The following is a 15,140-nucleotide window of genomic DNA, read 5'->3' on the forward strand; positions in this document are numbered from 1 at the left end:
AGGGAGGAAGGCATATTATAAGTGGATGAGTGGATGAGACTTGTCTGGGGCCCGTTTGAAAATGAGAGGAGGCATGATACACTGGTCAGCTTTCTGTCAGTGTGATAGACCCGAGTTATCCATTAGAAAGCAAAATGGCTTATTTCAGCTCACAGTTCCAGGGTTTGTAGCCTGTGGTGAGGCATGTCCGCTGCTTTTAGGCTTCTGCTGGAAGTAGGAGCACACTACATAGAAAAACCACCCACCTCGTGGCCAGGATCCCACAGTGCCCTGTGATAGCATACTTCTGATGAGCTAAAATCTTCACAAGGCCCATCTTAGGTTTGTAACCACCTCTCAGTAGTGTCAACTGAGGACTAGGCCCTTAACACATGGCCATTTGGAGGAGATCATCAATGAAGGCTGAGATCCGTCTTACAATACAAAATGCATTCAGTCTAACTCCCAAAGCATAACTATTACAACATTCATCAGAAGTCTGAGTCTCAGAGGACAAAGGCAAAGTGCTGTGAACCCTTACAGAAATCACAAAACAAGTTACATACTCAAGATACAATGGTACTGTGTAGACATTCCCATTCTAAACATTCCTGAAGGCAGGAACTGGGAGGAAATCAAGAACAAACAAAAACAAAAGAAAACACCTCATACACATTAAAAACAAACAAACAAAACCTAGCAGGGAAAGCATTAAGTCCTGTAGTTATATGTCTGGCATCCAAAGTTTACTCTGTAGTAGGGCATGAGTAACAAAATACTAGGACTGTGGATTTGTTGGTTTTGGTTTTTGCCAAAGTCATCTGGAAAGTGGGAACCTCAACTAAGAAAATGGCTCTATCAGATTGGCCTGTAGGCAAGTCTGTGGGAGCATTTTCTTGATTTGGTTGATGCGGGAGGGCCAAGCTCATTGTGGGTGGTGCCATCCCCGGGCAGGTGGCCCTGAGTTGTTTAAGAAAGCAGACTGAGCAAGCCAGTAAGCAGCACCTCTCCTTGGCCTCTGCATCAGCTCCTGCCTGGAATTCCTGCCTTGACTTCCCTCGGTGATGGAGTGTGACTTGAGAGTTAGAAGCTGGAGGAAACCCTTTCCTCCCCAAGTTGCTTGTGGTCATGGTGTTTATCACAGCAATAGGAAAGTAACTAAGGCAGACCGTGCCTACTCCATACTGCCTGGGCTTCCAGACTTGCCTTTGAAAGTCTGATGGAAACCCCCATGGCCTAGAGTTCTTTCATTTTTCCTGCCTCCACCACCATGACTGCTGCCAGCATGAGCCCCCTTATGTGTAGGCCCCTTATGTTGCCATCCAGTGTACTCAGGGGTCTTTTGCTGTAGCTGGGAAGAGATCACAGGGAGGCAAGATGCTTCAGATGCTCGCCTCCAACAGCCTCGGTGACCTTCATCACTTAGTAGCAGTGACCAGAGGAAGTAGTCAGGTAGAAGCGGAAACAAGCGGCTAACTCTAGTATCACAGTCCTGCTTTGGAACACTTAACCCTACAATTGTTACAGTCCCCATGTCAGCTTCAGGTGTCAGGACCTTTAGCTATTGGCAGCAGTCAGTGTTACAGTTCTCAGCCTGGGGACTGAGGTCCCATGGTCCTGAAGACTTAACAGTTCTCTGGAAGTCTTTTAATAACCGAGACCCTCAGGTTCTCTGCTCTAGCGCCGCCTCTGTCTTCAGCTGCCCCCTCCAGTCTGCTCATTTATGCTTCCTTTCTTCTTCCTTCCATGGTCATTCTCCAACTTCATCTGCTGCTTCAGTCATCAGTAGCTCCTGACAAGCCTTGAGGTACACTGGTTCAGCATTCAGGAGCCAGGATGCAGCTGCAGCCCCTGCCGCTGCTCTGGAACCAGAGTGTTTGGAGGGCTGTTCAGGAACTGGACTCTGGGTGCCATTGGGATCACTTAATCATGGGCATCCCTCCCTCATAGGGGTGGGATCCTTGGGTAGCAAGGTGCTAGCTACACTGATGCCACCAGACAGATTCAATCCAGTGGGTGCTGCCAAGGAGTGAGTCCCAGGCCTCCGAAAGTAGCTGCTGCTTCAACTACCAAGCGGTAGTTTCAGGCATTTAGCACCGAGAAACCAGCACCTAGGGCTGAGGAACCAGGCGCCTGTCACAAATAGGGCTGTTTAGGAGCTTAGCATCAAAGACTATTGTGTCTATGTGTGGTGTTGGGCAGGGTGTCTGTGGCAGCACTACACTCTCAGATTCACATGTCGCTCACAGACCTAAAGTTACTGAGTTGCTGAGTGGTACACAGGGTACCGGTGAGATTGGGTTCGTGTGGAGCCCAGGGGATCAAGCCAGTGTTTTTCTAAGCTGCAGGCCAGCGTTTGCTCAGTTGTCAAGCTGTGCCCATTGCCGTCCTCACCACTGTCCCCATGCTCTGCTCTCGCTGTCATCTTCTTCGTGTTGGTAGCTTAGCCTGCACTAGAAAAAGTAGGCAAGGGACGACTACTCACGGCAAGTCTTTGCTGGACCTGATGTTCCAACACCAGGGGAGGCAACCCAGGAGACTCTCAGCTGAGTCCCCAAGTAAGCTGGAGCTGCCTGTTTAAGAACCTGAAAAGGGGGGGGGGTGGACCAATCCCAATCATTTGTTTGGCTAATCACAGCAGTTTGTTTTGGACCAATCACAGTTTTTAAGGTTTGTATTTGGGACTAATCACGGCCTTGCCACTAATGATAATAGAAGATTACCTCCCCAGGGAGAGTGCACTCCCTCTGGCCAAGTTACGAGTAGTTTCTCCCGGCTTGTGATTACAAAAGGTCAGCTACAGCTATTCAAACAGCCCTGGCTAGGGCTACTCCTTCAAGAGCCAGGGCAATCGGCTGCAGTTCCTCTCGTTAGCTGTATCAGTGTCCATGTGTGTTCAGATGGCTGATGCAGATACAAGGGTAGCTAGCTAGCTGTTTGACCAATGGTCCTTTTTGCTTAAGGCAGCTCAGATAGCAAGAGAAAAAGTTCAATAGCTTCTAATTATGGAACTAAAATTTCATATCCCTACTGATAGACTTTAAAAAGAATGCTTACAATAGACTTGTAGAACTTATCGCTAATACTAGCAGTAATTTAAAAAAAAACAGTTTAGCCAGGCGGTGGTGGTGCACGCCTTTAATCCCAGCACTCGGGAGGCAGAGCCAGGCGGATCTCTGTGAGTTCGAAGCCAGCCTGGTCTACAGAATGAGATCCAGAAAAAACAAAAACAAAACAAACAAACAAAACAGTTTAGAAAGTGCTTTAAACCTGTCCAGTGTCCAGGGATGTGGACTCACCTTTTCTTTGTCATTTGGACACAACTTCAGGACTTCTAAGTACTCTCCTGGCTTAGGTAGTCCTGGATGAGCAAGGTACCTCTGGGCCTCTCTTCTTAAAGACTCTGCCCTGGAAAGTGTTTGGGACAAATTGGCACTTCTGCACCTCGGAGCCTATGATGAAAGTGGCCATGCTAATGGTTATATTTCTTCCAGGCATCTTTGCTGTTGCCCTGACTCAAAGAACTTGGCTTCGATTTAGTGGCGGTTAAATCTCTCTGGCCACTGTGTCACCCTCTGCTGGGCCTGTGACCATGCTCCTTCTCTGGAACATTGCCACTTTTCACAGTCTCTTGTTGCTTGTTGTTTGGTTGTTTGGTTTTCCTCTCTTCAGCACTAGGAAGTTGAGCCAGGGTCCGGAGGACGCCTGGCAAGCGCTCTACCGCTGAGTTGCACCTCACCCTGCTCTTCATTTTACCCCCGATTCTCACTATAAATCTGGCTAAGAGCAGCCAGGGTTACCCATGCTGTCCTGTGACTGCTCTGTCCCCTTAAGTCCATAGCCTTTACTTTAATTCCCAGTAGAGTCTATTAGTGTGCCCGTCCCGGCCACATTGATGCCACCGGAATCGCGTTCAAGCTCCGTCATCCCATGCCATTTCTAGACTGGTTCTCCAGACTCCTGTCCTAAACAGTTCTGAAGCCTCCATTGCATTATGAAGGCAGTCCGCAATAGCCCCACTCCTCAAAACCAACGTTCACTGGACAGTTTTCTGTTACAGTGATGACTGCCGAAGACAGATCAACTTAAAAAGAAAAGGCTTACAAGGCTCATAGTTCTAGAGGGTTCATGCACCATTTAGTGTGACCATTGCTTTAGAAGTCAGCTTGTTGGGGTTTCATCATAACATGGCGGGGAACATGTGCTAGAGCAAAACCATTTACCCCATAGCCAAGATGCAAATAAAAAGAGAAGGAAGAGCCGGGCGGTGGTGGCGCACGCCTTTAATCCCAGCACTCGGGAGGCAGAGCCAGGCGGATCTCTGTGAGTTCGAGGCCAGCCTGGGCTACCAAGTGAGTTCCAGGAAAGGCGCAAAGCTACACAGAGAAACCCTGTCTCGAAAAACCAAAAAAAAAAAAAAAAAAAAAAAAAAGAGAAGGAAGAGACTCAAATCCCACACTTCCCTTCAGGGACATGCCCCCAATACTACTAAGCCACCCACTAAGGCCCGCCTCCTAAAGTTCCATCACCTCCCATGTTAGTTACTTTTCTTGTTGCTGTGGCAAAATACCTGATGAAAGACAACTAAAGGGAGCAAGGGTGTATTCTGACTTATAGTTCAAGGGCACCGTCCATCATGGCAGGGGAGGCATGGCAGCAGAAGCTTGGGCACCTGGTCACAGTACATCTACAGTCAAAGAAGAGATGGATGTTGCTGTTAGAGTCACCCTGGTGATGCTCACCTTTAGACGGACCCCCAGTGATGCTCACATTTAGAGTGAGTCTTTTCACCTCAGTTAAGCTAACCTAGACACCTCCTCACAGATACACCCAGAGTTCTGTCTCCTAAGTGATTCTAGATCCTGTCAAGTTGACAGTCAAAATTAACCATCACATCTCCCAGCACGGGCTGGAAGCCAAGCCTTTAACATGTGGACCTTTTGGGGATGGGTGGGGACAATTCCAGATGGAAACCACAGCAGATGAATTAGATAAGGAGGTTGGAATGCTATTTCCGGAGGAGACAGTCCACCATTCCCAGTTCCTGGCTTCCTGTGGTTATCTGTTTAGCTCTCTCTTGCTGATCCTAGAGGATCTCTGAGATCTTCTGGAACTACTTTTCTACTATATGGAATACCAGATTGTGGTTTGAGCTGTGAAACATGTAGAAGGCTTAAGCATCAGCTCTCTGGGTGTTCATTGCTGCGTTTTTTTAAGTGTCCTATTTGGTCCCTTCCATGAGGCTCCAGGGCCACTTTCATGAGGAGACAGCGCCTCCTGGTGGTAGGTTAGAAAGAGGTGCTTGGGAAGCTACCTCAGCCTGGTGGTGGTAGACAGGGCAGCCTGAGCCATCTCGTAGTATGTTGTCACCTTTGCCTGTAGCAGGACAGAGTGTGGTGTCAGCATGAAATCCCTAAACTCAGGCTGACCAGTCACAGGAAAAAAGTATCTGCAAGTAGTGGGCAGTGTGGCCATAGAATTGGCGATTTGTCTTTGGACTAAGAATCTCAAGGCATCCTGGAAACTTGGTTTATGCTTTGTGCCAGGTATCAAGCTGAGAACTTGCACATTCTGAGTACATGCCATCACTGAACTATACCCCAAGCCCTGAAGGTGTTGGTAATTTTAATTACCAGTGATCCTTTCAGCTCCCCAGACCACTGCAGTAATGAGGCTGTGTTGATAACAGGTCACTCCCTCCAGAGTTCTTAAGAACTGATTCCTCTAAAGCATGGTCCCTGACATTTGGTATAAAAGTTGGTATGCTCCCAAACTAAATAAAACCAAGCCATTTTTAGCAACTTTAAGGGCTATAGCTTTCTGCAAGGAAATGCTTCTGTTACCTCCTGAAACACACATATAATAGCTAAAACACCCTCACTCCAGGAGACAGGAAACCATGTATAAAACCCATTGGGAGTGGTTCAGAGGCCTTGAGCCAAGTCTTGCTTTCTCATTTGCTAAAAAGGTGATACATGGCCTGAAAGTGCCCTCATCTGTCTCTAATATTTTCAAATGCTAGCTAGTCTTTTCTAGTCGATGACAACTTAGCACATAGCAGTCACACCAAAGCCACCATAGGAATGAGAGGTCATGCCCCAAGTCTACCATAGACGGCATCCAAAATCAGCCCCCAGGCTGGGGACGACCAGAAGAGCTCAATCCCAAGAGGGTGGGTCTAGATGCAGAGCTGAGCAGCAGGCACAGAGGCCTCTGGGTACTCGACCTGGGTAGAGGCTGGGTCCAGGACAAAGGGAAATGCAGAGAGATGAGCACGCTGTCCAAATGGAGCAGCTGAAGCGGTGTGTGCAAAGCTGGGTGGGCAAGGGGTCAGCCCCTTTCCCTGGTGCAGCAGATGAAGTGTCTGGGTAGGAGCCGTGGCTCACCAGAAGCGAGGCTCCCTGGTGATCACCCAGGAAAAGGGAGGGGTTGTTTTGTTTTTGTTCTTTCTGCATAGTTGGGAATTAGAAAGTGGAGATAGATATGAGGAAGATAGGTCAAGTTCTGGCCACACTCCAGAGGTTTGGGTGTGGCTCCCCAGGATGGTGATGTATGTTGGTCTCAGCTTCTTTACACCAAATCGGGCTGCCTCCTCTGTAATCAGGCCCCCTGATGCAGAGGCTCCTCTGAGTTTTCTTGTAAACAGGCCTTGGACTCTCCCAGTTCCATCTGACCAGCTATTAACAACCCTTGGGGGTGCCCCCCTTCCACCTGCTCTTCACTGACCCCAGGCAAATCTACCTCACACATCTGTCTGTTGAAGTCCTTATACCCAGTAGATTTTCATGCTGAGGTCAGACCTGATCATGTGTCTTCTAAACCTATACCCTGTCCTGAGTCCCCTATGACTCACTGACCACCCAGCCTTCTGAATCCATGTGTGTAATTGGCACATATAGCCATGTGGCCCATATCTCCTGTTCCTCTAAGCCTGGCCTGGCTCCGAAGTTCCCATGGTTGCCAGGTCCACTTTCTGCATCCCTTCTCTGTGTGGGGGAGGCTCCTGGCGTTCTTTCCAGTGTACATTGAAGCAGGTAAAGGCAGATGCTGCATACATGCCCTCACAGTGGTCCTAAGCCACACCACTGCACCTCACTAATATGAGTCCAACATGCCTGTTTTCTTCTCCCTAGGACATCATTAATTCCATGAGCAACAGCCCTGCCACCAGCAAGCCCCCAGTGACATTGCGACTAGTGGTGCCTGCAAGCCAGTGCGGGTCCTTGATCGGGAAAGGTGGCTCTAAGATCAAGGAAATCCGGGAGGTACTGCCCATCCTTATTGCATGTCTCCCACACCGTCTGTAAGTGTACACACTGACCCTGCAGAGCCCAAAGGCTCAAAGCTGGTGTGCAAACATGACAGACAGTCCAGTTCACCAGTGAAAAATGGGACGTGGGGAACCTTGCCACATGCACACGTGCACACCGTGACCTATGCCAAGAGTAGCCCTGCTTTGCCAAGGACAAGAACAAAGATTGGCTGGAGGTCCTTGGACAGGCAGGTTTTAGCATCCAAGTTGTGTGGCTCCAGGCACACTCTGCCTGAGAGATGCCCTTTTGTCCATCAGGTCCCGCCTCCTGGGATGACACTAGAAGAGCCTGAACCTGATGTGGGTTTGACATTGAGAACATTTACTTTAAGGAAGGCTAAGTCTTTCTCCCTCCATCTCTCGCTCTTTCGGTTTTTTGAGACAGTGTTTCTCTGTGTAGCTCTGGCTGTCCTCACTTTGTAGACCAGGCTGGCCTCGAACTCACAGAGATCCACCCATCTCTGCCTCCCGAGTGCTGGGATTAAAGGTGTGCACCACCACGCCTGGCCCAAGTCCTTCTCTTAAGCAGGAGGGCAGCTACCCTTTCTTGATTCCTTCCTGTCCTCTTCTGTGACTTAGAAGATGCCAGGTTCGTTGTGCATGTGACTCCCTGACATTGTCACTAAGGTTTGTGTGCCTCACTTGTCCTGAGGACCCAAGTAGTCATTTAATGTATGTGGTAGCCAGACATCAAGATCAGGCATGTCCCAGACTCAGGCTTCCTGACCTCCATGTGACCTACTTCCATGGAGGAAGAATTCTCGGTGCTAGGAAGAGCACTCCTGTTTCCCAGTAGACATTCCTCTACAGATTCAGGGCCTCCTGTCCAACACACTGGATGAGATGGAAGTCAGAGCTCACTAAGTCAGAGGTGTACAGAGGCAGATTGAAGGGAGAGGAGACAGGAAAGTGACATCTGGGTGGTAAGATGAGGGAGGGCACTGTGACCAGCTGAGGCCCTGTTTCTACTGAAGGGTTTTCATGGTGTAGACCACCCTGAATGCATCCTCAAGAGCTGGAAGTGCTGTTCCTTCTGTACGTGTCCCTGCTCACAATCTGCTGCTCTCCTTCCAACGGCCCTTCTCTGCAGTCCACAGGTGCTCAGGTCCAGGTGGCGGGTGACATGCTGCCCAACTCCACAGAGCGGGCAGTGACTATCTCAGGGACCCCAGATGCCATCATCCAGTGTGTGAAGCAGATCTGTGTGGTCATGCTGGAGGTACAGTATGAACGTCGTGGGCCAACACATGTCGCCTGCCCGCCTTGCTCATTGCCGAGCTCACTCTGTGTGACTCTAGCTTTGTCACTAAGGGCTTGTGTGCCTCGGTTGACCTGAGGAGTCATGTAGTCACTTGGGGTGCAGGCATGAGCTGAAGGGACACCCTGGAAAGTGTCACCTGATGGTAGCCTGTGGGCATTGTCTGGATGTGAGTGGGAGAGCATGGGGGGGGGCAGATCATGAGGTTTCAGCCGTGGAAGTGGTGACCACTCTGACCAGACAGAGGCAGGCGTGGTGAAGTGGAAGAGGAAGTCTCCTGCCTGTCAGGCCATCCAGCACGATAGGCCTATAGGTCTGCAGACTTGAAGAGAACAACTGTCCTGTACTCACGGGAGGACTTGGACAGACCCAGGAAAATACAATGTGAAAAGAAAGATGTGGGAACCGAGGGGTAAGACGGAAGAAAGGAGGAGCCGGTGGGCAGGCACAGCCTCCTTGAGTTCCAGGCAAGAGTGAAGCAGACTTCACAGCAGCTTCTGCACTGTGGTCTTCCCTCAAGCTCCTTCTGTGACCCTTCCCCAAAGAGGACCTCTCACCGTTTGGAGCACTGCTGACCTCTGTCCTCCCGTAGCCCAAGCCGAGGCCACTACCACGTCTCCACAGAACTAACTCCACTAATCAGCTGCTGGGTCATCTGCTCTGTGTAATTGACATTATGGTCAAACCTCACACTTAACTCTTTTTTTTTTTAATGTTTGCATAGTTTTGTTTCCCTAAAGAATTTTCTGTGAAGGTAAAGATATTTTTCAAAGTGTTATTGTCATGCAGTTTTCCCCATACACTGGTCGGGGGATAGGATGGTCCCATCACAGGAGCCCAGAGGCTGGGGATCATGACTCTTTGTACTGTAACCTGCACCAAGCAGTGAGAAGCACGTGCCGAGCTCAGTGGCAGTGAGTGCTGGTAGCGGTCGGTTCTTCAGTGGACCTCGGGGCCCAACTGCCCACTGCTCAGGACAGAATATGTGTCCTTGTCAGAAGTTCCTGGCAGACTTCCAGGCTCAAGAGTGGGACCAACGTCTGGGGCGGTGTGTCAGAACTCACGTCTCTAGACAGTGTAAGAGAAACCATGGCCACGCACACTGTGGATGTCAGCAGTGGAGACTGGCCTGACAGGGACACCCTACTCGCCTTTTCGTGATGCGGTTTCCAGAAGCTGAAGGGAGTGACCCGCTCACCAGGAAAGAAGACCTCACAGTGAAAACAGCCTCATTTCTACCCAAAGAACAGCTAGGAAAAGGTCCTACTTGTCAATCAAAGGCCTTTCAAACTTGCTTAAGGGGTGTACCCCGGCAAATGTACTTGGGTGAAGTCTACAACAAAAGCAAGCGTTGCCCTTATGGACCTCCTGCCTTCAACTCTGGTGCCTCCTGCACCCTCGAGAACAGCCTGTGTGCCTTGCCTACCTGCGGATGTTGACGGTCTAAGCCCAGAAGGTCACTCTTCTGTGGGTGGGTGGAAATGAAACTGGGCACAGGGGCTCCCGTGTCGGGAGGGAAGCAGCCTGGAGCACAGGTAATGATGCTGCTAGTATCTGGAGTACTTGGCAGAAGCAATGTACAGCTACGGTACGTGCTGGACACGTGGGAGCTCTTGGCACAATCCTGTACCACAGACCTGCCGTCTGTCCGGGAAGCCTCAGCAAGCTTTCTCAGCAAGCCAGGTTTACACAGAGGCTCTAGGAGGCGTTTTTTGGGACCCCAGCAATGGGGAATATGGGCATTCCCAAGGGCCAGCTCAGACTGCGTCCTTCGCCAACTACTGTCAGCTTCAGGCTAAGAAATACTCCAAGGTTACACCCTCAGAGGCTCTGGTATGCTGTGGTCATTGTCCTTGCAGGGTTGGCCTGTGAGATAGTTACTTGTTGCTGTAACAAAGCACCCGCTAAAAACAAGGGCCACATTGCTAAGAGAAAGCCTATATCTGGACCCAAGGGTAGTCAAAGAAAATTATAGCAGACTTCGTCATTGTGGGATCTCATTTGACCTCTGGGAGCTCCCTAATTTTTTCACTGGTGAAACAGAAGGATTCTAAGCCGCTCTAATGACCACTGCTATAGGATAAGCAGAGAACTTGGCTTGCTCGACATCAGTTCCCGATGTCAGTTGTGCTCAAGGTTGGCGTTTTCCAGGGACTCAAGTATTTTCTATCAGAGGATGCAAGCTGCTCCTCCGTGAAGTCACTGCCATGTCTACCTTCGGACCCCCGGGGGACCATGCAAGGAGGAGAGGGTGGCAGCAGGGAGGGTGGCATGCACAGCCTGTGGGGACAGCTGCTGGCAGTCCCTTCCCAGCAAGCAGGTGGCCCACCTCCCTTGGCACACCAGTGGTACCCGGCTCCTGCCTGGCTAGCCACGGGGTCTATTGAGGATGGGAGCAGTTGGTGCAGGCCTGGGGAAAGAAATGTCCGTCCCAAGGAAGAAGGCAGTGAAGATGGAGAATCGGCCTGCCTCAGTGTGCTGAGGGCAGCAGGGTCATCTCCTTTTGATGTCCCTGGGTGTCCCCTCCCCTCACTGTTGTGGCCTCTGGAGCCTTTGCTGGCCACACCTAAAGGGCTGGGGGTCCCACAGAGGGGGTGGGGGTGGGAAGGCAGCCCAAGGCTACCCGCAAAGCTGTTCTAACCGCTCTCTCCCTCTCCTGTCCCTTTTCCTAGTCCCCACCGAAAGGTGCCACCATTCCCTACCGCCCAAAGCCCGCCTCCACCCCTGTCATTTTTGCAGGTGGTCAGGTAAGAGCCGACCCGCTCGCGGCCTCCACTGCCAACCTCAGCCTTTTACTGCAGCACCCGCCGCTGCCCGTTAGTGCACTCAGGTTTTCTCGCCTTCTCACGTGCACGTCTCCCACCCCGCGATGGACACAGAGCTCTCCGGCTCACACCAGGCAGTGGGGGGGGGAACTGGGGGGGCACAACTGTAGCTCACAGCTACATCCCTTGAACACATTCCCCAGTGAGATCCCTGACTGAGACAGGAGAGACCTGCAGACCCAGGCAAAATTAGCTGTTGCCTAATAATGCCTGCCAAACCTCCTCTGTGGATGTCGCTGGGCAGCTTTGGTAGTAAGTGAGCAGAAACATTCTGGGTGACCATGGCTTGTGTTTGAATCCTCTAGAGCTATGGGAACCAGGGTTCCATTTTCCTAAAGCACATCCAAGACCTTACCATATACTCAGGGAGTGGCAGGTACCTCCCTATGAGGAGATGAATGACCTCAGGCTAGCCCATGTCCCACTGTGGCTGGGCTCATCCCTGCTATCCCTTGTCTGCCTGAGTAGACATCCTTCCAGGCAGAGACCACATTTACAAACCCATCCTTGAGGATTTAGTGGCTGACATCTGTGGCCTAGAGAAGGGGGGTGGAAGGTAGAATGGGGAACGGCTTATTCTGTGGGCAGCGCTGACTAGGAAGGGGAGAGAGACTGGAGAAGGTCCCTTTCTGACATCCTTACATGCTCACCAAAGCTCGGGTGCCCACCTTATTATGTACATGAGACCCATCCACACAGATGACTTGAACACGGACAGCCAGGGGTGTGCCCAGAAGAGCTCTGTGTCCCGTCGGCCGCGATGTGTGTCTTTGTTCAAGGGAGAGTTAAGTCAGAGACCCATAGGTGACCCAGCTGGCAGAATAGACACAGGGTTTTACTTTAGTGCTCAAAAAGAGAAAGAAAGGCATAGAGAACCGTTTTTCTCGTCTTTCTCACATTATAAATAGTCTTACTGTATCTTTCTGCAGAACAGCAGGAGCATGTGTGGGTCAGACCTGTTGCCCCATCTCCATCCCAGCTCCCTTATTTTACATATGTACGTATGTGTGCATGTGCATGCGTGCATGCACACACACAGTCTCCTGACTCAGGTCTGCCCCGCTGTTGACAGAGAGTCCTGTGCTCTGATACAGACCCAGCATGTGACACATTCCACTGTACAGCAGGTCTTGCCAGCCTCATAGCCACTGAGGCTCAGGGCAGTACTTTAGTCCATGCTGACATCAGAGATATGTTCACACAGCCCATTGCCAAGCCCAGCAAAGCTCCGTCTCCATTGTTCTCCCCAGATTCATGGCTAGCTGACAGGTCAGTAACCAGTGTGAACTATATCTCTCTGTCAAATCCACAATAGCTCCATAGAATGAAATGTGGAATTTTATTCAGAAGGCCCCTATCCAAATGAAAACTATGTGGCATGGAGTCACAGCCCCAATTCCAAGGGCAGAACCACTACAGGACAGATCATGACCAGGATCACTGGGCCCCATTTAGCTATAAAACAGTCACTAGTACCCACTACTCCAGTCACAGCAGTGAAGGTCACTGTGCTATTATATTTATCCCCGATAGTGTTAGCCTTTTAAAACCCATCACCATTCCCTTGGAACTGTCTGGTCTGGCCTCAATTGCCTTTGCCTTACGTAGGGGACAGACTCATATGAGAGTCATCCTGTGAGGAAGCAATCTAATAGGAAAGCCAAAATACAAACTCAGAAGTAAATATGTAAATTAGCTCTGGGTAGGTCTCCCTCCAGGATTCCACCCCACGTGTCCAAGACTTGGGGTAGATCCCAGAAGAGGCTGCCTAGGTCTCTGACACTTAAGGTAGGAGAGATGGCGAGACCTAGACTCCTCAGCAGCTGACTCTGCAGCCGCTGTTACTTACTGGCCAAACTGAACTCCCCAGGCAGACCGTACTGAGACACGTGACAACCACGTCAAGGGAGGGAAAGCTGCTAGACACTAACCCAGAATCAACTGTCACCTAGGCTGAGCTCCTGGGTTCCGCTCAGACATGCAGGGCTGGGAGAGCAACAGGCCCGGCCAGGATGATAGCATGTCCCTTCCCCGAGTGATGCTCCCTCAGTAACACCTGGGAGATCATTCCTGGCAACAGTTTTCCAAAAGCCAAGACTGCATCCCAGTCCCACTCCACAGAGCAGTTACTTGTCTCTTTCTCCATGAAACTGCTGTATCTTATCAGGTTCCTTTTCTTCCTCTGCTAGCACAGCCAGGACGGCCCAGAACAGACTTTGTTTTTGCTGGAACTGTGTCTATTTCAAAGCTGCCCCATGGCTGGGTCCCTGTTAGGTGGTCACATGGCTTTGAGCTCCCGAGTTTGGTTGTGACAAGAACTCTCAGCACATTTAAAAAAGAATTGTGGGAGGGTCTGGGTCCATAGAAGTGACACGTGATCCCCAGAAGTAACCCTCTCAGATGCCCAGAGCCCTCAAGGGTGGTCACAGGTCTAGACCAGCCAGGGGATGGAAGCCATGCCCTTACATCTGCGCCTCCGCCAGGATGGCATAGCCCTGTCCGAAGCCAGACAGTTGTCTGTCGTCTTCCCCTCCCTTGCCTGTGTTGTCTGTCTGATGTCTGGGTTGCCAAAGGGCATCATGGCTGAAGGGACTGTTGAGGGCTCTGCTCTCCCTGGGGTCTCAGGGTGAGGCTGGGGAGCTGCTGTGCTTGGCACAGTCACAGATGTGAAGCAAGGGAAATGACGAAACTAAGGAGCCTTGGGGAGACCACGCTGGCCCTCAGAGAGGGGTGCTCCCTATGTGAAGAGACGGCGTAAAATTTGGTAATGAAAACAAACTAGGTCAGTCCTATGACTGAGTCTGTACAGCTCTGGCAAAACTTGTTCTGGTCACTTTTAAAACTTCTGTTGTCATTTGAATATCTCAGAGGCTAAATCTTGCCCCACAAGTATCTGCTCTGATGGCTGATAATCAGTGGTCCTCTTACTGGGGGTTAAATGGGTAATCTGTAGGTTTACAATTTTAAGAAAGTTTGAGGAAATCGGGGTTAGAAACAGTAGCTGGCCACAGCTCAGGGAGAGGGCAGCTTCCCAGGACTCCCAGTTGTAATTGAGTCTCCCCGATTCCATCTTAAGCAAACAGGGGCAGGTGGAGATGTACACTGATGGAGAACACTGTCCCCAGAAGGTTCTTATCATACTGGGGCGGGTCACCAGTGGCTGACAAGCTGAGGTCCTGCCACATCCCAAGCTGACTGTCTCTCTCTTTCTCCCTCTCTTCTCCAGGCCTACACAATCCAGGGACAGTACGCCATCCCCCACCCAGATGTGAGTTTTCACTCTGTCTTTCTCCTAGCCTTCTCTTCATTATTGTGTACCTTCCTGCATGTTGCTGTCAATTGCTACTAATATTAATATTACACAATAATATTAATCAGTTTTCTCCGTGTCTCTGACGTCTGTTGTATCCATATGACCTTGGATAACTTTTTAACCTCTTAGCACTAATTCTTGCTTGTGTTGAGGACTTGGCCTGATGTCAAATTGCTCCAGTCCAGGGCTTCCCTCCCACACACAGGCCTAGCCTTTTATGGTCCTACCCACCCCCACAATGTGGGTGCTACATGCTGGCCTGGCAGAGTGTAGCTTACCACCTGTGGCCTGGGTGGGCAAGGCACTTCCTGTGCACTTAAGTCGGGTGACATCATCAGACTATTCTGCGAAGGTGTCCTAAAAAGGCCTAAAATGTACCTGGGCAAGCCAAACTTGCCCTTCGAAGAGCCCAAATTGAAGCATGGATTTTATCCATGTATAAGGCCTAAGTGC

The 15,140-nt window shown here is 50.5% G+C and overlaps 1 protein-coding gene across 14 annotated transcripts in view; it reads left to right on the forward strand.

Annotated features, from left to right (window-relative positions):
* Pcbp3 (poly(rC) binding protein 3) overlaps window positions 1-15,140 on the forward strand; it is a 207,491-nt gene that overhangs the window by 173,597 nt on the left and 18,754 nt on the right. For 9 of the 14 annotated variants that reach the window (XM_028874300.2, XM_028874294.2, XM_028874290.2 and 6 more), the window contains 4 exons: window positions 7,113-7,244; window positions 8,382-8,510; window positions 11,222-11,365; window positions 14,601-14,642. In XM_028874300.2, the coding sequence (XP_028730133.1) occupies window positions 7,113-7,244; window positions 8,382-8,510; window positions 11,222-11,365; window positions 14,601-14,642 (447 nt within the window). The remainder of the gene's footprint in view (window positions 1-7,112; window positions 7,245-8,381; window positions 8,511-11,221; window positions 11,366-14,600; window positions 14,643-15,140) is intronic. The other 5 variants (XM_028874296.2, XM_028874297.1, XM_028874298.2 and 2 more) reach the window with 2 other exon arrangements.

This window comes from Peromyscus leucopus, chromosome 16_21 (assembly GCF_004664715.2).
Source record: "Peromyscus leucopus breed LL Stock chromosome 16_21, UCI_PerLeu_2.1, whole genome shotgun sequence".
Classification (NCBI taxonomy): domain Eukaryota; kingdom Metazoa; phylum Chordata; class Mammalia; order Rodentia; family Cricetidae; genus Peromyscus; species Peromyscus leucopus.